A 23910-nucleotide genomic window follows, 5' to 3' on the forward strand; every position below is an offset into this window, starting at 1 on the left:
TTACTATGCAGGCTGGGCTGATAAGTACCACGGAAAAACCATTCCCATTGATGGGGACTACTTCAGCTACACCCGCCATGAACCTGTGGGAGTGTGTGGGCAGATCATCCCGGTGAGTGTTAGACTCATAATAAACAAATGAAGGTTTATCAGGAGTGCTGTGAGAGGCAGCAATCTTGGGCAGGTTCATTGCCAAGGTGGGAGGGTCTGTGGGGTGATGTTGGAAGGCGGCCTGGGCAGTGGTTGAGAACATGGTCTTTAACAAAGCCAACCAGCCCTGCCACGGGTGAACTCTGTGACCTTGGACAAGTCACTTATCCCCCTAGGACTTGGTTTCCTTATCTGAAAAGTAGAAGTGATAGTAGCTGTCTTAGGGCAGTAGGGAGGATTGAAGGCGGTGATGTAGCATGGTGCCTAGTATGGAAAAGCATGAATGCGAGTCACTAATATTATCATCCACCACCTGCCTTGTTTATCTGTCTTAAATCTACAATTGAGTGGTGAGGGGAACACGAGAGGTTCAGAAAACCTGGTGTTGCTTCTGCTCCCTGGTTGCCACTTTCTGCTGCCAGTGCAGCTCTCGGCCGAGATTTCGGGAGTGGCTGTTGTTGATTGCAGTGGAACTTCCCGCTCTTGATGCAAGCATGGAAACTGGGCCCAGCCTTGGCGACTGGAAACGTGGTTGTGATGAAGGTGGCTGAGCAGACTCCACTCACTGCCCTCTATGTGGCCAACTTGATTAAGGAGGTGCGTGGCTTGCGTCCATCTTGACCTCTATATGCCTTTGTAGAGGCTTGCTCTATAGGAGTGCTGATGAGGGGCCCCCGTAGTGGGGACGGGTATTTGTAGAGAAGGGAGTGAACCCCCCTCATCCCTGCTCATCACACTTCAGCTGAAGTGACCCGCACCACCTCTCTTCTACATTGGGTTTCATTGCAAGACCCCTCTGAAGGATGAAAACCATTCTAAGTGAGTGCCATGGGGGCAGGGGCAAAGGGCACAGGGAATTCCACAAAACAGGCTCCTTGCTGCACCATTTGGAATTCCTGAGCAGTACCCGGTAAGACTGCTCACCTGTGTGCTGGGCAGACTGCCGCAGCTTCTGGGAGGGGATGTGTATTCCTCTGTCCAGACCCTTTGGAGCGGGAGAACGACTCCCAGTGTCCCTGGTGTTTGCCTACAGGCCGGCTTTCCTCCTGGCGTGGTCAATATCGTACCTGGATTTGGCCCCACGGCTGGGGCCGCCGTTGCCTCTCATGAGGATGTGGACAAAGTGGCCTTCACAGGCTCCACTGAGGTAAGGCATCCTAGGACCTCAGGCTTGTGGTATGTTTGGCTCAAACGCTGCCAGTCCTCAAAGGATGATGCGTTCAAGACTATCCTGGCGGTCCAGTGGTTAGGACTCGGTGCTTTCACCGCTGTGGCCCAGGTTCAGCCCCTGGTTGGGGAACTAAGATCCCGCAAGCCGTGCAGCGCAGCTAAAATAAAGTAAAATAAGATTAGCCTCTGGGTACTGCATGGGGGTCTACCCCAGGACTGCCTTTGAGTAGCTCAAGTGAGGGGCCCCATGTGTGCCAGCAGGGACCATCAGGGTGGAACCCTTTGTGGATTGGTTGACACTCCAGTTGCTGTAGGGGGGTGGCCTGGCATCCCATGTGGGATAAAGAGGCCAGGACTGTCTATGTGTAGACTTTATAAAGCCCAGAGCTGACTGCCTGCCCAAGGTCAAAGCACCTCGGCTGTGTCAGACTCTTTGACTGGCACTGCCCTGGCAATTAAAGAGAGTGGGCTAAAAAAAAAAAAAAAAAAAAAAAGAGAGTGGGCTTTAGGGAGACATGAGTTCAAATCCCAGCCTTGTCATTATGACATGAGGCAATTCACTGAGTGTCTTTGGGGGCTCCATTCATTGTGTTTAAAATGAGGATGGCAGTGGGCTTCCCTGGTGGCGCAGTGGTTGAGAGTCTGCCTGCCGATGTAGGGGACACGGGTTCGTGCCCCGGTCCGGGAAGATCCCACATGCCGCGGAGCGGCTGGGCCCGTGAGCCATGACCGCTGAGCCTGCGCGTCCGGAGCCTGTGCTCCGCAACGGGAGAGGCCACAGCAGTGAGAGGCCCGTGTACCGCAAAAAAAAAAAAAAAAAAAAAAAAAAATGAGGATGGCAGTATCTATGCAGTACAGACAGTGGGTGTGGTGTAGTGGGAAAGATAATGCGCTTTGGAGTCAAACTAACTGTTTCAGCAGCACTTACTTAGCTATGCGACCTTAGGCAAGTTAGCCTCCTGAAGCCTCCTTTTCCCCATCTATAAAATAGGGATAATAACTGTGCCCACCTCCCGGGGTTGGCCTGAGTGAGATAAAGCTTATGATGTATTCAGCAAAAGTCTAGCCCAGAGTAAGTGCTCAGTGAGTGAATGGATGAGTGAGTGCCGCTCTGTGCCAGGCCCCGGAGAGACAAAGACATATAAGCTGCCTGGGGATTCCTTAAACATAATCACCTTGAAAGCAGGGACAAAATTCATTTTTCCTATCCTTGAATTCTTGGAAGCCTTCATTGCATGACTTTAGAGAAGGCATGCTGAATAGTATAATAAAGGTGATCTTTAAAATGATCCCCGAGGTAAAGTTACCTTCAGACATTCAGTCTGTATGCAGAGATGGCGGTTGCGGGAGGGCAGAACTGTGGCCTAGATGACACAGTCCAGGCTCGCTCTTGGCTTAGTCACCACCTAAATTAATGCCTCGAGGGGATGTTGAGAATCTTGCAGATGGGATGGTTTCTTTCTTTCTTTTTAAATTAATTTATTTTTGGCTGTGTTGGGTCTTCATTGCTGTGCACGGGCTTTCTCTAGTTGCAGCGAGCGGGGGCTACTCTTCGTTGCAGTGCGCGGGCTTCTTTTTTTTTTTTTTTAACATCTTTATTGGGGTACAATTGCTTTACAATGGTGTGTTAGTTTCTGCTTTATAACAAAGTGAATCAGTTATACATATACATATGTTCCCATATCTCTTCCCTCTTGCGTCTCCCTCCCTCCCACCCTCCCTATCCCACTCGGGCTTCTTATTGCAGTGGCTTCTCCTGTTGCGGAGCACGGGCTCTAGGCGCAGGCTTCAGTAGTTGTGGCTCGTGGGCTCTAGGCGTGCGGGCTTCAGTAGTTGTGGCACATGGGCTTAGTTGCTCCGCGGCATGTGGGATCTTTCTGGACCAGGGCTCGTACCCGTGTCCCCCTGCATTGACAGACGGATTCTTAACCACTGTACCACCAGGGAAGTCAGATGGGATGGTTTCTTGACCGCGGTATGTGTGCTCATTCAACAGATAAGCACAGGGGTTCTTTGTGCCAGGCTCTTGGAATATGGAGGTGAGAAGCACCCCATCCTTGCCCTGTGCTAGGAGATACCATTTAAAACACTGTGAGAATGAGGCAGGATAGCAGGTCTGAACTGGTGCTGGATGCAGTTTGCCCAAATGTGAATTCTGACTCCACATTTACTGTGTGACTTTGGGCAAGTGACTTGACCACTCTGAGCTATAGCTCCCACATTTCTATATCAAGGGAAAGAGTCGGCCCTACCTCTGAGGTTGTTGTCAGGGTTGAACTTAATGCACACAAAACACTTAGCACAGTGCCTGGTATGTAGGTGGTGCTGAGTGTGTAGAAGCCACACAGCAATGACCCTGCTCGTGTCGTTACTGACATTGTCATCCTACGAGCTCAGAGGATGGGGCAGTGATGGTAAGTGAATGGCCAGATTTGGTGAAATTCTCCAGGTCTCTTGTAGTCCAGCTACTCCCTCAGGTTGCGGGGGCTTCTGTTCTGTGTGTCTGAGAACATTTGGTTTTGTTTTCCTCTGCTGAGTTTGTCTCTGTTCCCGCTTCCCTGTAGGTTGGCCACCTAATCCAGACTGCTGCGGGGAACAGTAACCTCAAGAGAGTGACCCTGGAGCTAGGAGGAAAGAGTCCCAATATCATCATGTCAGATGCTGACAGTAAGTTTTCAGGGGGGAGGTCTGATATCAACCTGCCGCTGGCTCTGTATTCTGTGGTTCCACTCAGTTCCGCAATCCTCAGCATCCCTCGGATTGGTTTCTGCCCCCAGGGCCTCAGGATGAAAGTAAGATTCCTCAGCATGGCCCTGTGGCCTACACGATGTGGCCTCTCCCCCAGCCTTTCTCCTCTCTGCTCCCTGTAATCCAGCCAGGCTGAGCTACTCACTTGCACAAGAATGCAGCCTGCTTTCAGATTAGACTACTTTTCCTCCATCACATCCTTTTTCCTGGTCCTGCTGAGGTGCTCCCAGATTCGTCCTCCTTGAGGGAGTCTTCCCTGATGGCCATAGGCCAGCTGGTTTGGTCCTCCAGCCGCCCTTGGCTCTATTACCATAGTGGGTGATGACCACTGTCCTTCGTGTCTATCTGCCACTTGGTCTCCACACTCAGAGAAGGGAGCGATCGGCCCTGCCTTGTTCCCACACAGAGTCTGGCACCCAGCAGGCATGAACGCTGTTGGTAGTGTTAATGGGTTAAGGGTAGCAGCCACTGGGGCCAGGCTCCTCCTTATCCTCTTCTTATGGTTGCCTTCTGCCTCCGCAGTGGACTGGGCTGTGGAGCAGGCCCACTTCGCCCTGTTCTTCAACCAGGGCCAGTGCTGCTGTGCAGGCTCCCGGACCTTTGTGCAGGAGGACGTTTACACCGAGTTTGTGGAGCGGAGTGTTGCCCGGGCCAGGTCTCGTGTGGTCGGGAACCCCTTTGACAGCCGGACTGAGCAGGGGCCGCAGGTAAGCCCAGTGGTTGCACGCAGGTCTCGGTGTCCGGAGCCACCATGGAGAAGCGGAAAGGGCCTTGGACTCTGAATCCGGCAGGCCTGGCTTCAAGTCTCAGCTCTGCCAGGTACCAGCTGTGTGCCCTTGGGAAGCCACATGCTCTCTCCGAGCCACCATTCTCTCATCCATAAAGCCTGTCCTTCGTAACTCACAGAGTGGCCGTGAAGTGGAAATTAATAATGGAAAGCCCTTTGTAAATTACATACACATAATAAATATGAGGAATGGCTGTGAGAAAGGGAATGCATGTTTCCTGGACCTTGGCCATCCATATAAATGCATCTACCGGAAAGACACACACATACCTGTTGTTAATCGCAGTTACGTCTGGGAGGAGGGCGGAGGGCTGTTGTAGCAGAGGGACTTCATTTCACTTTATACTCTTCTGAGCTGTTTGATTTAAAATTTAAAAAAAAATTTTTTTTTTTTTACAGTGAGCATGTATTCGTTTTAACTAATAAAAATACAGTCAATAATAATTATAACAAAAGGAAACACAGTGCCTCACCCCATCACATCCTGATCCTTTTTCCAGCATTGGCCTTAGACCCAGCCTGTCTTGGGCTCACTCTCCACAGGGCCCTGTGCTGGCCTCCTCCAGCCTCCTCCTTCCAGGGATGAGGAATCCACTGGGTCAGGGATGCTTCCTCCCACAAATCCCTTGCACGCGGCCCTGAGCCCACTTCTGGGGCCAACAGGGGCGTCTCTGCAGGCTTCATTGTCCTGGGGATGTCTGCGTTCCTTGTGTCTACTCCCCAGGCTCCAGTGCTGGCCAAGGCAGCCTTTTTTTTTTTTTAATTAATAGATTCTATTCTTTTAGAAAAATGAGCAGAAAGTACAGAGTTCCCATATATCCCCTAACCTCCCCATCCCCTAGTTTCTCCTATTATTAATATCTTCCATTGGTGTGATACATTTGTTATAATTTGATGAGCCAGTATTGATATATGATTATTAAATGAAGTCCGTAGTTTACATTAGAGTTCACTCCTGGTGTTGTACATTCTGTGGGTTTTGACAAATGAATCAAGACATGTACCCATGATTACGGTATCACACAGAATAGTTTCAGTGCCCTAAAAATCTCCTGTGCTCCACCAGTTCATTCCTCCCTCCCCCTAACCCTTGAACCACTGATTTTTTTACTGTCTCTATAGTTTTGTCTTTTCCAGAATGTCATATAGTTGGAATCATATAGTCTGTAGCCTTTTCAGATTAGGCTTCTTCCTCTTTTTCTTTCTTTTTCCCCCAGATTGCCTTCTTTTACTTAGCAATGTACATTTAAGTTTCCTCTATGTCTTCGTGACTTGATGGCTCATTACTTTTCATGGCTGAATAATATGCTACTGAATGGATAGGCCACATTTTCTTTATCCATTCATCTGCTGATAGACCCTTGGGTTGTTTCTACTTTTTAGCTATTGTGAATAGTGCTGCTGTGAATCCCAGCGTCTTTTTTTCTCTCATTTTTCTTTGTGGTTTGTGGCTATATAATTATTAAGGTAATACAAATTTGTATTAAAAACTTCATAAAAAAGAGTTTAAAGTAAAAAATAAGATCCCCTTGTCCCCTTCATGTCCATTCCTCATAGGTAACCACATACACACAGAGTTACATTTTGGCATGTTTGTTTTAGCAAAAGTAGGGTCATATAATATATATCATCCTACAAGCTTCCCTCCTCTTTACAGAACATTTTAGGCTGTCATTCTGTGTCTGTCTGTGGACAGGTCTGTTGTTAATGATGCCAACATATGGGTGTGCCATATTAACCAGCTCCTCTACTGATGCATACTTGGGATTGTTTCCACTTCTTGCTTCTGTAAGATGTTCCCCAGTGACTATCCTTGTTCAGGTCCCTTTGTCACATGTAGAATAAATTCCTAGAAGTTAAATAGCTGGGTCAGAGGATATGAACATCTAATTTTTTGTCTGATATTAATAAGCCATTTGCCCGAAGAGCTGTACCAGCTTACAGTCCTTTCTCTTTTTTTTTAAATTGAGGTGTAATTGACCTATAATGTTGTATCAGTCCTTCTAATAATGTATGAATATTACAGAGTATGCAGCATACCCTTGGTATCAATGTATTTTCTTACTATTTAAAATTTTTAGTAATCTCATACTTGAAAAACAAAAACAGTAGGCTTGATATTCATTTTGATATTCATTTCTTTGAGGGCTAATGAGTTTGGTGGAATCTATTCTTATGTTTTGGGCCTTGCTTATTCATGATCTGGCCCATTTCCCAGTTGGCTTCTTGCCTGTGTGGTTCTAAGCCTGAAGCCGGGAGAGGTATGGCTGTAGCATCTCTAACTCTGGGCTCCTTCTCCCTCAGGTGGATGAGACTCAGTTTAAGAAGGTCCTTGGCTACATCAAATCTGGGAAGGAGGAGGGGGCGAAGCTGCTGTGTGGTGGAGGGGCGGCTGCTGACCGTGGCTACTTCATCCAGCCCACCGTGTTTGGAGACGTGCAGGATGGCATGACCATCGCAAAGGAGGAGGTTAGCATGCGTCCAGCGCTCGAGGGAATGTTCCTAGGAGGAGAAGCGGACAGTTCAGTCCAGCATCTTGACCCAGGACCCATCCGCTGGCCTTGGGCCAAATCCTGGCTCTATGCATAAGACAAATGATTTGCAATTCACTTCTGATCTTGTGCCTCTCCTCTTCAGTCTCTTATGGCTGCCAGTGGTTGGGGAGAACGTCTGAATTCCCCAGCAGAGCCTACAGGTCCTTTGTGTTCTGGTCCCTGCGAGCTGTGAGTTAAAGGAATGACTCTTCCCAGCCCTTCTCATGGCCTTCATGTAAGCAGACACTGGACTAGATCAAAGGGCTGACTTCCCCACATGGCGAGAGTCCCTTGATCTTCTTTCCCCCTTGGCACTGATTACGAACGTAGGGCAGCAACTCCATCTCATTCATTCGTTCATTTCACAAAAAATTTTTTTAACACCTTTATTGGAGTATAATTGCTTTACAATGGTGTGTTAGTTTCTGCTCTGTAACAAAGTGAATCAGCTATACGTATATATATATCCCCATATCCCTTACCACAAATAATTTTTGAATTCCTACTATGTGCAAGGTGCTCTACAGACACTGGAGATCCAGGGGTATCCGACATGTGTACTCTGCCCTTGTGGATTCAGACTCACTCCACTTCCCCCAGCAGGATGAAGCCCTTTAGTGGCCCTATGCAGGGAAAACATTATACTGCCACCCCCTTTCATGGATAATTCAAAATAAAATAATATTAAAATGCAAAATCAGGGTAAGAGAGTACAACAGAGTTCTGCCTCTTTTCCCATCATGACTACTTCGATGCTATTTTTTTTTTTAATCTTGATGGAAATGGAAAATATCCATTTTCTAGAAGGGCAGGGGCTGCCTTTGCTTTGCTAGTGCCCGAAGTGCAAGATGCCCCGTCTCGCAGTCCTCGCTCCAACCATGATGGGCTCCTGGCAGTCTTCTCGCACCTCCGTCTTGACACTCTCCACCCAGTCCTAGAATCAGTGATTTCTTCAAGAAGTCCTAGTTTCTTTAGTGGAGAATCGTATGTTGTAAGAATGGGTGCTGCGTGTGCCGGTGCCTGGAACTCCATTTCCCTCCTCCCTGCTCCTCATCCTCACTCTGGTTTGGCCAGTTTCTGCTCGTGTGGTGTCACAGCTTGACTATCACCTCTCGAGGCCTTCCCTGATCCCCTGCCTCCCATCACTCAGGCCAGGTACCTCCTCTGGGCTCCCACCACTTGTCACGGTCACATGCCAATCACTTGATTACATCAGGATCTGTTCCCCGGGGTCTCTCCCCTGATAGGGCTGAGAGCAGCCACACCCCAACCGCAACAAGCACACCTAGCTCCCATGTTTTGGTTTCTGAAGCCCACTAAAGCCCACTAAAAGGAACCAGGATGCCTTGAAGAAATGGCTCAGAAATAGGGCAGGGAAAGTATAAGATAAACTCAGAACATCTTGAGATCAGAGACCCTATTTTGTTCATAGCTTTTTGTTCAGCATCTAGTGTGTGCCTTGTTGAATGACTGACTGAAATTCTTTGAAACTAAATTTCCATGTGACCTGTCAGTGCAAGCCCCTACCTCACAGGACTGTTTAGAAATAAGATAAGGTATGTAAGGTTCATGGCACACAGAAGGTAACCAGTCCCCTTAGCTTCCTTCCCTTTGTATTCCAGTGAGTGTGAGAGCTGTCTTCTCCCTCTGGAACTGTTAGGGTGTGTCTGGAGGCTTGCTACCACATCTGGAATCATCTGCTCAGCGCTGTGGAAAGCTGGGTAATAGGTGGTTCCGTGTCTGCCCCACCCACCCATTGTGCTCTCTAACCCCAGATCTTTGGGCCAGTGATGCAGATTCTGAAGTTCAAGACCATAGAGGAAGTCGTTGGGAGAGCCAACAATTCCAAGTACGGGCTGGCCGCAGCTGTCTTCACAAAGGACTTGGACAAGGCCAATTATCTGTCCCAAGCCCTCCAGGCTGGCACCGTGTGGTAAGTGCCTCCCAGCAGCCTCTCACAACCCAGGTAGAGATCCCCAAGCCAGGGTCTTCTGGAATCCACTACTCACATCCCAGAATTGGGGTGCCGGGCTTAGTTCCTCCTGGGTCAGGGTGTGGTATAGCAGATGAGCATGTCCTTCCCCCTCTGCTCCAGATGAAACTTCCTTCCGGTGCATATGCCCGTGCAGCTGTTCTTGGGCAAGCAGATGGATGACTGGGGCTCCTTACCAAGCTGTAACAAGAGCAGGAGACCAGAGCTGAGGGCCCACATCTATGTAAACACTGGTCTTAAAAGCTTAGCACCTATGGCACACCCACTAGGATGGCTGTAATTTATTTATTTTTAATTTTTTTAAAAAAATTATTTTATTTTTGGCTGTGTTGGGTCTTTGTTGCTGCACGTGGGCTTTTCTCTGGTTGCAGCAAGTGGGGGCTACTCTTTGTTGTGGTGCGCGGGCTTCTCATTGTGGTGGCTTCTCGTTGTGAAGCACGGGCTCTAGGCATGTGGGCTTCAGTAGTTGTGGCTTGCGGGCTCTAGAGCGCAGGCTCAGTAGTTGTGGCGCACGGGCTTAGTTGCTCCGCGGCATGTGGGATCATCCTGGATCAGGGCTTGAACCCATGTCTCCTGCACTGGCAGGCGGATTCTTAACCACTGCGCCACCAGGGAAGCTCCGATGGCTGTAATTTAAAAAACAGAAAAGACCAGGTGTTCGTTAGGATGTGGAGAAACTGGAACCCTTACACATTGCTGGTGGGAATGTAAAATGTTGCAGCCACTAGAAAAGTCTGGCAGTTCTCAATAAGTTAAACATAGAATTATCATAGGACCCAGCAATTCCACTCCTGGGTACATACCCAAGAGAAAAAAAACATACATCCACACAAAAAAGTGTATCTGAATGTTCATAGATTATTCACAATAGTCAAAAGGTGGAAATAACCTAAATGTCCATCAGCTGATGAATGGATACACAAAATGTGGTTTATCTGTGCAATGGAATATTCAGCCATAAAAAGAAATGAAGTACTGATAACCTGCTACAACATGGAAAACATAATACTAAATGAAATAAGCCAGACACAGAAGGTCACATGTTATATGATTCCATTATATGACATGCCCAGAATAGACAAATCCATAGAGAGAGAAAGTAGATTAGGGGCTGCCAGAGGCTGGAGGAGGGGGGCGAATGGGGAGTAACTGCTTATTGGGTATAGGGTTTCTTTCTGGGGTGATAAATGTTCTGGAATTATATAGAGGTAATGGTTGCACAACATTGTGAATATATTATAAAGCACTGAATGTACTATAAAGCACTTTTAAAGTGGTGAGTTTTAAATTCAGTTAAAATTTAATAATTAAAAAAAATTGCCCCAAAAAGCTTAATACCCAATTAGCAAAAATGATTCATTAAAATGGGAAGGATGAGATGACTTATGGCTTTATTTCATGTGGCCTGCTTTTGACTTCTATATAGCTAGCTATTAGTAGGGTTCTACCCATCCATTTTTCTCAATAAAATTTTAGAACAATACAGGAGGTCCGAGGGGTATGATGCTTATCCTCCACCCCAAAAGTTACTTCTGAAATCTCATCTTAAATTATAGGGTCAACTGCTATGATGTGTTTGGGGCCCAGTCACCGTTTGGTGGCTACAAGCTGTCTGGGAGCGGCCGGGAGCTGGGAGAGTATGGGCTGCAGGCATACACTGAAGTGAAAACTGTGAGTATGGGCACCTTCTCAGCCCTCTCCCTCGTGCTGGGGTCCATCAGTATTGACTGCTAGTTTCTTGTTTTAAGCCATGGAAGCTACCAAAAAGCGTAAAGACCCAGTCTCTGCTGTGTCTCATGAGGAATAAGTAGGGACTTGACCACCACTATGCCTACACAGTCCTTTGCTGGGCTTTGTTATACACTGAGTTCTGTAAAACCTGAGAGGAGGCAAAGATCCCAGTGGGCTGAAGCAGCGAGGAAAAACTTCTAATAAGAATCAAGCTACGAGGCATTAGATATCAAGGGGCGTATCCTTTGCTTCTGCAATCCTGAAGAACTAAGCAGAAATAGAAAGAAAGCTTTACTTCCCTAAATAGCCATCACAGCATTCTCCAACAGGGAAAAATCAGATGTAACCTAAACGCCCAATAAATTATGGAATATTAAGTAGCTGTTAAAGTATTTTTGTAGAATATTTGATATGAAAAATGCTTATCCTTTAAAGTAAAAAAGGAGGATACAAAGTGATATATGCAGTATAAGCCCAACTTTAAAACTGTATATGCCCATATACAGATACTCAGATATCTTTATCAAAATGAAAAAAGACAGGAAAGATACTAAGGTAAAAATTATTTTCTGTCTACAATGAATACTAATTATAATTTAACCAGGAAACATACTCACAAATGATATTTTAAGAAAAGAGAAATGGGCACAGGGCAAGCAAACCAGCCTGGGGGTGGGGGGCGGCGATGGGAGCAGGATGAGAAAGGGGGAACAGAGCAAGAAAACGTAAACAGTGGTCTTCATTCAGTATATACTATACAGCGTGAAACTCTAATAAGATACAACCTAAGCTCTCAAGAAGATCACTGGAATAAAGTAAACATGTTTACTTGTTTATTGAAATGTTTCCATCATATACAAGAGGTGAGACCCAGATTTGATATTGACATTGAGATGTCATTAGCCTATAACTGTTCATCAAAACAATAGTTGTGGAGGAGATTATTTAGGTATGGAGTGAGGGAGGAGGGAGGCCTAGGACTGAGCCCCAAGGAACTGCAGTATTTAAGGATTGACTGGAGGGCAGTGGAAGAGCCTGAAAAGGAGAGGCTTGAGTTGAGGTGATTTGTGGAGGAAGCCAACTGTAAGCTGCGAATGCTGGGGCCCTCAGGAAATGAGATGTTGGGGAGAACTCGAGAAGGCTTTTGAAGAAATGGCAGGACTTGATGGCTTAGGAGGGTTAGAGGATGTGGGTGAAGGGGGCAAAGCTGATTCAGCCCAGCATCCACACTGTGCTTGGTGCTCATGATAAAGAGTCCTGTTAAAAAAAAAAAAAAATCCTGTATTTTGAGCTTTAGGAACTTGAATGATAACACTAACAAAAATAAGGATTTTTGTGTTATCATTCACTAACAAAAATGACTGTTGCATGCTAAAGGTCTCAGAAGTCAAGTTTGCAAGGGGGACTGATGAGAAAATTTCTTTTTATTTTTACTGAAAGTTTACTTTGTGCCAGGATCTGTGCTAGACTGTCTTATGTATGTTACATCATTTAATGCTCACAACAACCCCATGAAAGAGATATTGCTGTTACCCCATTTTACAGATGAGGGAACGAGTCACACAGAGGTGAAGCACTTGCCCAGTAGCGGGGAACGATGGGATTCAACCCCATATCCATCTGAATCTGGAACCTTCCCCCTAACACGCTGAGACACCTGTGAGCTTGAGCACATTATCTTTTCCTGGCTCTGATTCTTGTGGAGGAACATATGGATCTCGGTCAGGGTCTCTCAGCCTTGGAACTGTGGACACTTGGGGTTGGATAATTCTTTGTGGTGGGGCTGTCATGTGCAGCGTAGGATGTTGAGCAGCATCCCTGACTTTTGCCCATTAGATGCCTGTAGCAGCCCTCCCCCCAACTGTGACAATCAAAAATGTCTCCAGACATTGCCCACTGTTCTCTGGGGGGCACAGCTGTCCCTGGTTGAGAATGACTAGGTCAAGGGGAGGCAGAGTGTGATCTCATGCAGAACACAGCCCTAGCGGTTGCTGGGATTGGCCACTGGCCATCGAGATGTTAGAAGTCAGGAAAGCCCTTCTGTTTATAGCTCAGGCAGCACCCAGCTGAGGGGGCCTGCAGACCAAAGGGAAGCATGAAGATTTAACAGCTTCTCTGCACCCCTCTTACAGGTCACAGTCAAAGTTCCTCAGAAGAACTCATAAAGAACCATGCTGGCTTTACTCATCCAGTGATGGAAAGTTCAAGGAGATAAGCAACAAAACCAAGAAAAATGACCGTTGCATGCTAAAGGTCTCAAAAGAGAAATTCTGCCAGAAAAATCTCTTGGATCAAGAAAGTTCCAGAATTTGAATCAATAAATAGGGTGGGTGTGGGACAAAGGGTATATGGAAAGCCTTTTAAACTGCAACAATACTACTAGCTTTCAGGGTGATCTTTCAAAGATAGATTCAAATATCTCATCCATTCCATCTGAAACACTTCTGTAACTTGCCTTAATGGGGGAAGAAAAAGCCATTGTTTACCACTGTTCCATCTTTGAAGTAGCAACTAGCACCTTTCTTTGTATTCTGGACTAAAACTCATTAAAAACAGTGCTGCTCTTCACTTTTTAGGTAACTCTTCCTCCATCTCAACCCAACGAGATGCTGTCACATAGATATGTTGTCCCCTCTGTGTGTATGTCACATTGTAAACAACTGTCACCCATCCCCTACTGTGGATAAATAGCCTTTGTTTCCTGCACGTAGTTAACAGATGTTTCCGGCCTGCCCATGTGTGGTGGGCCCTGTACGACACACTGAGGACGACACCTACACAAGACTCCCGGCCCCTGCCCTCAGAGAGAGGGAGGTAAACCAGGAAACACACACTTGACACCCAAGGTTGGTTCTCAGTGTTTTAAGTTCAAAAACTTGGTCAGAACAAATGAGACAGATTCCTGCTGGACCAGTTTCATAAGAGATTAATTTGAAATCCAGATGTCAATTTACTCACTTTAAGTGAGGTCTGTATTTCCAATAGCCGGACCTTTTGAATCTTGTATCAAGAACACTGCCTTACTTTAGTCAAGGGACCTGGCAAATTAGTAATCAGTATTATTAGTAAATTAGGAATCAGAAGATTCCTTAGTGAGCAATGGAATTGGAGCAAAAAGAATTGAATCACATTAGTAGTTTGTGAGTGATCACATTTGGGTCACAGATTCCTTTAAGAATTTGAGGCCAAGTTTGATCCTTTCCTGAGGAAAAAACACCTGTATAATATTTGCAGACAGTGTCAGGGAGTGATGGAGCTCACTGGTTGACCCCTGGCTTTATTTCACTGAGGCTAAGCCACATCTTGATAGGCGATCCCTATTCCACTAGAGACTAATTGGACTTCTTTGAATAGCACTTCTCAATTTTTGTCATATATGCATATACCTGTACTATCATTTACTTTTTTCTTTAAACTGACTCTTATTTAGATAAAAATTTTGAAAAATACCTTACTGCAATACCTAAAAAAGAATAGCATTTAACTGCCATAAATAGAAGACATTATAAAAAAGATGAAACAATGTTACTAAATTTAAAATAATGAAATACAAGTAAAGCTAATCTTTTAGATTTTATATATGTATGTATACAAATTAATCATTCTATAGCTGAAATAAGTGTACCTCATTGAGGAGACAAGGATTTTATGACCAGTCAGCAGTAATGGGATATTCCAGTTGACGTTGCTTCAAGAAATGATTCTGTATTTTAGCTTTGATGATGAGCAACAGCAACAGTGCCATTACACGTGAACCGAGCAGCAAAGGGCAGAGCTTTGAGCTCGCCCCCGTTCTCCCATCTTCTCTGCAGCTTCTTAGGCTTAAGGTGGTGCGCGGTGGCACCAGGTCAACTGAAACGTCTGTCCCTGTCCTCATGGCACTTGCATCTACCTGGGGAGAGAGGCATTAAACATAGGGATATAACAGGAAGAGGGTGTTCTGAGAGTGCAAAAGGGGATGCCTGGCCTAAGCTGGGCCTGGTGGAAGAAAAGGTCACGCCCCTCACACATGCATCCATCATAAACACTTACTGGGAGGTTACTGAGTGCTAGGTACTGGCGATGCAAAGACGAATAAGACTTATAAGACACTATCTAGAAGCTCAGGATCTGGTGAGGGGAACAGACTCTCAAAACTGATGATTATAATATAATATAGATGCCAGATATTGACAATGAGAGCGATCAGGTAATGACATCATGGAAGGATAAGAAGGGCCCCTGCTGACTGCAGGCAGGGAAGAATGCTCCCTAGACAATACTCATGTATTTTACTTGCTTTCCAGGCTTCTTGGCAGAAGTTAAATTCTTGAAGGTTTGAGCCTGGGTTATTTGCCTATAATTTACGCCCTTTATGTAAATGGGAGTACCACTATTATCTGCTAAATATTTACCCTAAGCAATAATAAATGCATGTCAAAGTCTGATTTTCAGAAGTTAAAAACATGACTCCTATGTGAATATAAGATGAACACAGGTCAAAGATTTTATTAATTAATAAGATGATGAAGCGGATAAACAACAAAGTCCTACTGTATAGCACAAAGAACTATATTCAATATCTTGTAATAAACCGTAATGGAAAAGAATATGAAAAAGAATATATATAACTGAATCACTTTGCTGAACACCAGAAACTAACACAACATGGTAAATCAACTATACTTCAATTAAAAAGAAAAGATGATGAGTCAGGTTCAAAAATCATTGAGGAACTGGCCGTTTGTGGACTTTTTTTTTTTTTTTTTTTAATCTTTTTTTTTTTTTTTTTGCGGTATGTGGGCCTCTCACTGTTGTGGCCTCTCCCGCCGCGCAGCACAAGCTCCAGACGCGCAGGCCCAGCGGCCATGGCTCACGGGCCCAGCCGCTCCGCGGCACGCGGGATCCTCCCAAACCGGGGCACGAGCCCGCGTCCCCCGCATCGGGAGGCGGACTCTCAACCACTGCGCCACCCGGGAAGCCCCGTTTGTGGACATTTTAATAAAGGTTTTTGCAGCAACGAAGACCCAACACAGGCAAAAATAAAATATATAAAAATAAATTTAAAAAAAAGATTGCTAGGTTAGATACAAAACTGGTTAATGTCCTAGAAAGCAAGAAACAGTAACTAACCATGAGCATTTTGTTTTTACCAGAGAGAAATCATTTGCAGCTGTACTGGACATAAATCTATATATAAATTATAGGTCACTTCACAGAGTGAGCTCTTAATTAGTTAACAGCAAATTCAAACAATGCTACGATCTCCTAGGGCAGAGTTGACAAGCTTTTTCTGTAAAAGGCCAAGGTGATAAACATGTTAGGCTTTTCAGGGTACATAACATCTCTGTCACATTTTCTTTTTTGGTTTTTAGTTCTTTAAAAATGGGGGAAAACCCAACATTCTTAGCTCGAGGGCCGTACAAAAATCGGCCACGGACTGGATTTGGTTTCCTGGCCGTAGCTTGCTGACCCTTGTCCTAGAAAATGAGAAAATCATTGGGTGGGCCTGTGAAATGGGGTTAGGCATGACTTTGAAAGGACATTCATTGATCTTCTTGGCCATATTTGTAAGTTTTGGATAATTTACAAATATGTAATTAAGACAAAGTTTGCCTTTGTACCACCTGAAGTCATCTCAGTAACACCACTGGTGGGCAAAACTTACTTTGGGAAACAGGATTCCTTGTACATCCCAGCGCCAAGAGTCTCCCTCCAGCAGTTCAGACTGAACAAATTCATAGCCTTCGGTTCACTGCTTCTCTGACAAGATTTGGGAACTGCCCAAGCCAACTTGGAGGAGAGAAATGGGGGGACCTGAGATTACCATCCCCTTGCAGCAATGTGTTAACAAATCATTCTGGCAATTTTTTTAGATTTTTAAAATTTTACCTTTTTTCCATTCATTTATCTATTCCTTGTTTCAGGAAGTCTTAAGTAGCACTTATCATAGGCTAGGTACTGTGCTAGGTAACTGCTTCCTCAGGGAGTAATGCTGGTGACATTACTGGCTCCCAATGCTTAGTCTAGCTGTGGAGATAATGAAACAAGCGATTGCACTAAAGTGAAGTGTCACAATAAAATGACTAGACACTCCCAGATTGTGGGATTACAGTGTTGGGGGCTTTGTCACCTTCCATGCACTAAACACATTTTTTAATGTAATATTTATTTTGTTAATCATAATAAACACACTTTTAATGTTTTGTTTTACTGGTTACAAGGAACAGTGAATTAGGAACTATAGAGGCAAAACTAGCATTATATTACCTAGTTTGGTGTCTCTCTCACTGAGTTACAAGGTTCTGACTCTTCCACTCCTTGATTTTGTTCCCAGTCCACATTTCTCAGGCAAAAATAACAACCTAAATAAGGATAAAAGTTTATTTCTCTCTCAAGTAAAAGAAGTCCAAAGTTGGGCAGTTAAGGGCTATTAATGTGATTCCACAAAGTCTTTAAGCAACCTGGGATCCTACTATTTCAATGTTCCATTATCCCTAGAGTATGACCCTCATCCTCAAGGTTTAATATGGCTGCTAACATTCCAGCCATCACATCAACATTCCAGGGAGTAGGATGGTAAAAAGGACAAAGAAAGGTGGGACACTCTTCTCTATAAGGCAACTTCCCAGAGGTTGCCCACAAAACTTCCATTTATATGTCTTTGGACAAAATTAAGATACATGGCCACAACTAGCTGCAAAGGATAAGGAATATTGTCTTTTTAGCCAGGGATCAGCGTGCCTAGCTAAAACTGAAGTTCTTAATTCTAAAGAAGAAAAGGAAAATGGATTTGGGGAGGCAAATAGCAATCCCTACCATGATGTGAAACAGTACCCTCAAAATTTTGGGTGATGCCTCTCCTATGCCTAACCTTACCACTCCAATTTAATCCAAATCTCATGATGTAGGGTGAGAGTACTGGGAAGATTTTCTGAACAGACAGTGTATTACTTAAGAATATTTTAGTTGCAAGTGTCAGAAAACCAAACCAGTGTAAAAAAATGGTTCCTATATTCCAAAATCCTGACATCTCAGCTTTGGCCATGGCTTGATTCAGAAGTTCAAAAAGTTTCCATCTCTTGGCTCCACCTCTGCCAGGTGGGCTTCATTTTTAGACCATACCCATTTTGGTTCTGGTGGGTCTGGATCCTTAGAAGAGCCAACTGACCTCAACAGCTCTCATCTCACACCCAGCCAGACTCAAGTCCACTGGCTAGGAGAACGTCCCTTTTTGCTAGCCCCAGCAAAGAGGTTCATGCTAATTGGTCCAGCTGATGTGACATCCTGCCCCTCCCTCAACCAGTCACTGTAGCCAGAGGGTTGAGATGTGATGATTCACTTAGACCTGAGTCATAATGGTCCACACTTGTGGCCAGGACTGGAGTCCCCTCTAGTCCATCTGGGCTGAAAATGAGGGAGGGATGGATCCCCCAAAGAATACTGGTGCTCTTACCTGAAGGAGAAGACATAGAGATTGGAGAGTTTCCCGAGTTACTGCCGACCTTTTAATATTTCAGGGTTGCCAAAACCCCTGTTGGGGTGAATTGGAGAAAACAGAGGAATGTAATGTTTCTTGCCCCCAGTCCCTGTGAATTAGACTCATTGTAATTGTAAGAGAATCTGTTTTTCAAACTAACAAATAACAAAGGAAATGCTAGCTATTAAGAAATGTCTATAATGTTGATTCTGACATCCTAGACACATTAATCTCCTTGTGCTTTTAGTGACAAACCAGTTAGAACACTAGCTATCTAAGCAAAAAGATCTCAGGTTATAACCTAATCTCTCTGGGTATTTGGATATGGGTCAGTCACAGGAGTATTGGGTGTAAAGCTGCTGTTTCTGCCTTTAGCCTTGCCCAGTGCCCAAGAGGAAATGGCTGAATGAGGGACACAAGGAACTACGCAGCCCCGAGAACCGAGCTGATGAGGCGTTTTCTAAGTCTAGGCGCCACCTCGTGGTCAATAAGTACAACTACAGTGTCATCCACTCCGAGAGCTGATAGGCTAGACCTACCAGGCTGGTGTCTTTCAAAGATGGTGTTACACAAATGATTTTATTTACAAAACAGAAAAAGACTCACAAACTTATGGTTACTAAAGAGTATAGTGGGGGGCGGGGAGATAAATTAGGAGTTTTGGATTAACATATACACACTACTATATATAAAATAGATAAGCAAGGACCTACTGTATAGCACAGGGAACTATATTCAAAATCTTGTAATAACCTATAATGGAAATGAATCTGAAAAAGATTATATATAATATATATATATATATATATATATATAACTGAATCACTTTTCTGTATACCTGGAACACAACATTGTAAATTAACTATACTTCAATTTTAAAAATGGTTAAAACAAGCAAAACAAAACAAAACATGGTGTTACATACAACAAAACTGTATATGGGCAATACCTAGCAGGCAAATGCAATGAGAGAATCAAGAGGCCAGGGTCACATACCCAGAATAACTGAAAACAGGGACTCCAACAAAAACTTGTTTACGAATGTTCACAGCAGTACTATTCATAATAGCCAAAAGGTGGAAACAACCCAAATGTCTATCAACAGATGAATGGATAAACAAAATGTGGTCCATTCACATAATGAAATATTATTCAACCATAAAGAAGTAATGAAGCACTGATACATGCTATAATATAGATGAACCTCAAAAACATGATGCTAAGTGAAAGAAGCTGAACATAAAAGGCCACATATTGTCTGATTCCATGTTTATGAAATGTTCAAAATAGGTAAATCCATAGAGACAGAAAGTAGATTGGTAGTTGCCAGGGGCTGGGGAAAGGAGGAAAGGGGATGGATAATAGATATGGGTTTCCTTTGGGGTTGATGAAAACGTTTTCAAACTAGATAGAGGTGATAGTTGCACAACACTGTGAATGTACTGAATGTCACTGAATTGTTTACTTTAAAATGGTCAATTTTATGTGAGTTTTACCTTAATTAAAAAAAATTAGCCGCCTTACCTCTGGGCCTCCATTTCCTCACGATCCCTACAGTAACATCCAGTTCTCACTCAGCTCTTTTGTGAAGAATAAAAGGGAACTGATATTCATTTACATTGATTTTATTAACCCTTTTCTGAAAAGGAAATAAACAAACACGGTAAAAAAAATGTTCAGTGAAATATACCCCTAGCTCCCAATCTGGTGGCCCCAGGAAGAAGTATTTACTGTGTATCTACTAAGTGCCAGGTGATGCTGATGCTGCTGGTCTGGCGGCCACACTTTGCAAACCACCGCCTGAGGAAAAAATGTATCAGGTCGTTCTTTGACCCTTCCATACAGAAACCCTCATTTCCTTAATATGAGAGGGATCTGAACTTCCTTCAGAAAGACTTGTGTTAGCTCTTTTTTATTTTGAAATTATTTCAAACTTAGAGTTTTGAGAAAAGTACAATCATCTCTCATATACTCTACCCAAATTCATCCATTTTTAGCATTTTTCTCCCATTTGCTCTATCCCTTCTTACCCCCCTTCCCAACTCCCATTATATATTTTCTTTTTTTTCTGGACCATCTATGAGTGAGTTGCAGGCATCATGCCCATTTACTTCTTAATACTTTAATGTGTTTGAATTTTTATCTTGGATACTCCCTTAAGTAACCACAGTTCAGTTACCTAATACAGGGAATTTCATTTGATACACACTGACCCAATACTTGTGGGAGCTTTTGACAACACTAGGAACATCTGAGGAACAGGATTATCCTGGGGGAAGCTGGTGATATTTCCTGGTCCTACTCTGCCTCCTTAGAGACTCTTATATGCCAGCTATGATCCAGGAAGAGGGCCCTCACCCAAACCATGTTGGCACTCTGGCCTCAGACTCCTATCCTCCAAAACTGTGAGAAATACGTTCCTGTTGCTTCTAAGCCACCCAGTTTGTGGCATTTTGTTGGAGCAGCTCGAATAGACTAAGATAGCACCTGCCCTTCACTCATTTCTGACTCCTGCTGATTCCTCTCTTCAATCCCATTGCAAAGGGTAGAGATAACGATATCAGTTCAGTATATTACCTGGCAATAACAACAATAAAAACCATCATCACCATAATCATCTGAGCATTTAATGATTTATTTTTAAAGCTATATCAAAATGTCATGTTCCTGTGTCTCGTTTCAGGTAATCTCTGTGTCTTGTTTCTCAGCTGAAAAGTGGGAATCACAGTCGTCAAATGAGATATTGTAACTCTTTGGAAATTGTGCCTTTTCAGAATCTTACTTTCCCCTTGGGGCTTCAAAAGGCTACCAAGTGAAGTGGTTGTTTAATGGGTATAGAGTTTCACTTTTGCAAGATAAAAAAGTTGTGAATATACTTAAAACTACTAATTCATACACTTAGAAATAATTAAGATGGTAAATTTGATGTTTTACGGTTTTTACCAAAATAATACTTAAAAAAAAAAAAAACTACCAAGTGAGACATCTGAGGAGCTGTCCCAGAAGAGGGATGATGTTTCTGTGGCTCCCAAAGGAGAGACCCGAGCCAGTCAGTGAACAGTGAGGGAAGCAAGCAGGAAATCTCTGGCAATGGGCAGGAAAAGCTGCATGTGGGAAGGTTCACGCCAGGTCAAGGGAAGTGCTCCAGCAGGGGCTGAGGAGCCGCAGAAATGCAGAGCTGCACTGTGGGCACAGGGTTGGACTTGATGATTGCTAGGGTCCCTTCCACCTCAAGAGGCTGAAGGATTTGAACTGAGTCAAGTTGAGCAAATGCTAGAACTTTCCATTCACAGACTGTCAAATTTTATTATGCTATATTTGAGGAACAGAAATTTAGGTAAAAAACCAGTGCATGCTCTCATACTATAGGAGAATATAACTTGGTATGACTTTTCTGGTAGGAATCCACTGCTAAAAATTTATCCAAGATAATAAATGGACAAGTGGACAAAATATGTTTATTTCCTAAGTGCTCTTTCCAAGCACTATTTGTGATAGCAGAAAACTTCAAACAACTTAACTGTCCATTAAGTGACCACTTGGTGACACTCAGAGGGTCGAGACGTCAATCTATCAAGCAGAAGGGAGATGTTTGGGGCAGGATGAGGGATAGCAAGTACCAAGAGAGACTGGATGCTGCTCCTCTTTGCTTCTCTCCACAGCCTTCTCCTTTCTCTGCAGGTTGGCTTTCACTGCTTTAATATTCATGCAGCAGACGATGACTGCCTCAGCCTGGACAGCACGACTCACGGTTGGCTTAATGTTCCAGTCTCAGTTCCCATGAGCTTGATAGGTCCAGCTTGGCCCAGAAGTCCATTCCTGAGCCAGTCAGCTGTGGCTGCAGGATGGGGCCACATGGTACTCACTAGATGTTAAGCCCATCCCCTAAGCAGGGGCTGTTGGGTGATGGGCACCCTGGAGGTGTCTACACTCACTCATCAGTGTGGTCCAGGAGCAACTGGCAGCATCTATAGCACCAGGCAGCTTCTTGGCAATGCAGATTCCCAGGTTCCACCCCATACCTAATGAATCAAAATCTGCATTTTAATAAGGTCCTCAGGGGTCAGTCTGCATTAAAGTTTGGAAGACACTGATTTATCACAAGAAAGGATGGTTCCTTCCCATTTTCTTCCTTCCTTCCTTCTTCCTCCACCCCCTTTCCTCATTAAAATGCCTTTACTGAGGTATAATTCATATACCATACAATTCACCCATTTATTTAAAGAGTACAATTGAATTTTTTTAGTATGTTTACAGAATTATACATCTATCACCATAATAGATTTTACAGCATTTTGACTGCTCTAAAAAGAAGCCTGTACTCCTTGGCTGTCATCCCCTAATCCCCCCCACTCCCCCCACCCCAGCCCCTGGCAATCACTAATCTACTTTGTCTCTAGGGATTTGCCTACTCTGGCTATTTCATGTAAGTGGAGTCATACAGTATGTGACCTTTTGTGTCTGTCTTCTTTCACTTTTTTTTTTTTTTGGCTGTGCCTTGCAGCTTGCAGGATCCTAGTTCCCTGAACAGGAATCAAACCCGGGCCCCCTGCAGTGGAAGCACAGAGTCCTAACCACTGGACTCCCAGGAAAGTCCCTGTTGGGAGTTTTTAAAAATTATGGATTCAATTTCATTACTGGTAATTGGTCTCTTTATATTTTCCATTTCTTCCTGCCTCAGGCTTGGTAGATTGTACATTTCTAGCAATTTTCTTCTAGGTTGTCCATTTTATTGACATATAATTGTTTGTAGTGATCTCTTATGATCCTTTGTATTTCTGTGGTGTTGGTTGTAACTTCCCTTTCATTTTTATTTATTGGAGCCCTTTTTCTTTTTTTCTTGATGAGTTTGACTAAATTTTCAAAGAAACACCTCTTCGTTTCATTGATCTTTTTTGTTGCCTTTTTAATCTCTATTGCACTTATTTCTGCTCTGATCTTTATGATTTCTTTCCTTCAACTAATTTTGAGTTTTGTTTGCTCTTCTTTTTCTAGTTCCTTTAGGTGTAAAGTTTGGTTGTTTGAGATTTCTTTTCTTGTTTCTGAGGTAGGCTTGTATCACTATAAACTCTCCTCTTAGAACTGCTTTTGCCGCATCCCATAGATTTTGGATCACTGTGTTTCCATTTTCTTTTGTCTCCAGGTATTTTTTTATTTCCTCTTTGATTTCTTTGGTGAACAATTTGTTGTTCAGTAGCATATTGTTTAGTCTCCACATGTTGGTATTTTTTGCCATTTTTTTCTTGTAGTTGACTTCTAGCTATCACTGTGGCTGGAAAAGATGCTTGATATAATTTCAGTTCTCTTAAATTTATTGAGACTCGTGATCTTTCCTGGA

General features: G+C 43.9%; 1 protein-coding gene and 1 long non-coding RNA gene across 7 annotated transcripts in view; one reads left to right on the forward strand and one right to left on the reverse strand.

Annotated features, from left to right (window-relative positions):
* ALDH2 (aldehyde dehydrogenase 2 family member) overlaps nt 1–13681 on the forward strand; it is a 29773-nt gene extending 16092 nt beyond the window's left edge. Inside the window, exons 5-13 of the mRNA XM_004281435.4 lie at nt 1–112; nt 619–747; nt 1184–1297; nt 3885–3987; nt 4591–4775; nt 7160–7324; nt 9165–9322; nt 10939–11053; nt 13246–13681. Of these exons, the coding sequence (XP_004281483.1) occupies nt 1–112; nt 619–747; nt 1184–1297; nt 3885–3987; nt 4591–4775; nt 7160–7324; nt 9165–9322; nt 10939–11053; nt 13246–13278 (1114 nt within the window). The 3' untranslated portion in view covers nt 13279–13681. The remainder of the gene's footprint in view (nt 113–618; nt 748–1183; nt 1298–3884; nt 3988–4590; nt 4776–7159; nt 7325–9164; nt 9323–10938; nt 11054–13245) is intronic.
* LOC117197283 (uncharacterized) lies at nt 72–22904 on the reverse strand. Of its 6 annotated transcripts, XR_007471930.1 has the most exons (6): nt 20097–22904; nt 18549–18626; nt 17363–17457; nt 16761–17122; nt 14739–15005; nt 6857–10008 (listed from the first exon to the last, which is right to left on the reverse strand). It is a non-coding gene; the product is annotated as an uncharacterized LOC117197283 (long non-coding RNA). The 6 variants fall into 6 exon arrangements; XR_007471927.1 differs by lacking the exon at nt 20097–22904 and having other exon boundaries at nt 18549–19366; XR_007471931.1 differs by lacking the exons at nt 17363–17457; nt 20097–22904 and having other exon boundaries at nt 18549–19366.
* Nucleotides 22905–23910: the final 1006 nt, after the last annotated feature.

This window comes from Orcinus orca, chromosome 15 (assembly GCF_937001465.1).
Source record: "Orcinus orca chromosome 15, mOrcOrc1.1, whole genome shotgun sequence".
In the NCBI taxonomy this organism is placed as follows: Eukaryota; Metazoa; Chordata; class Mammalia; order Artiodactyla; family Delphinidae; genus Orcinus; species Orcinus orca.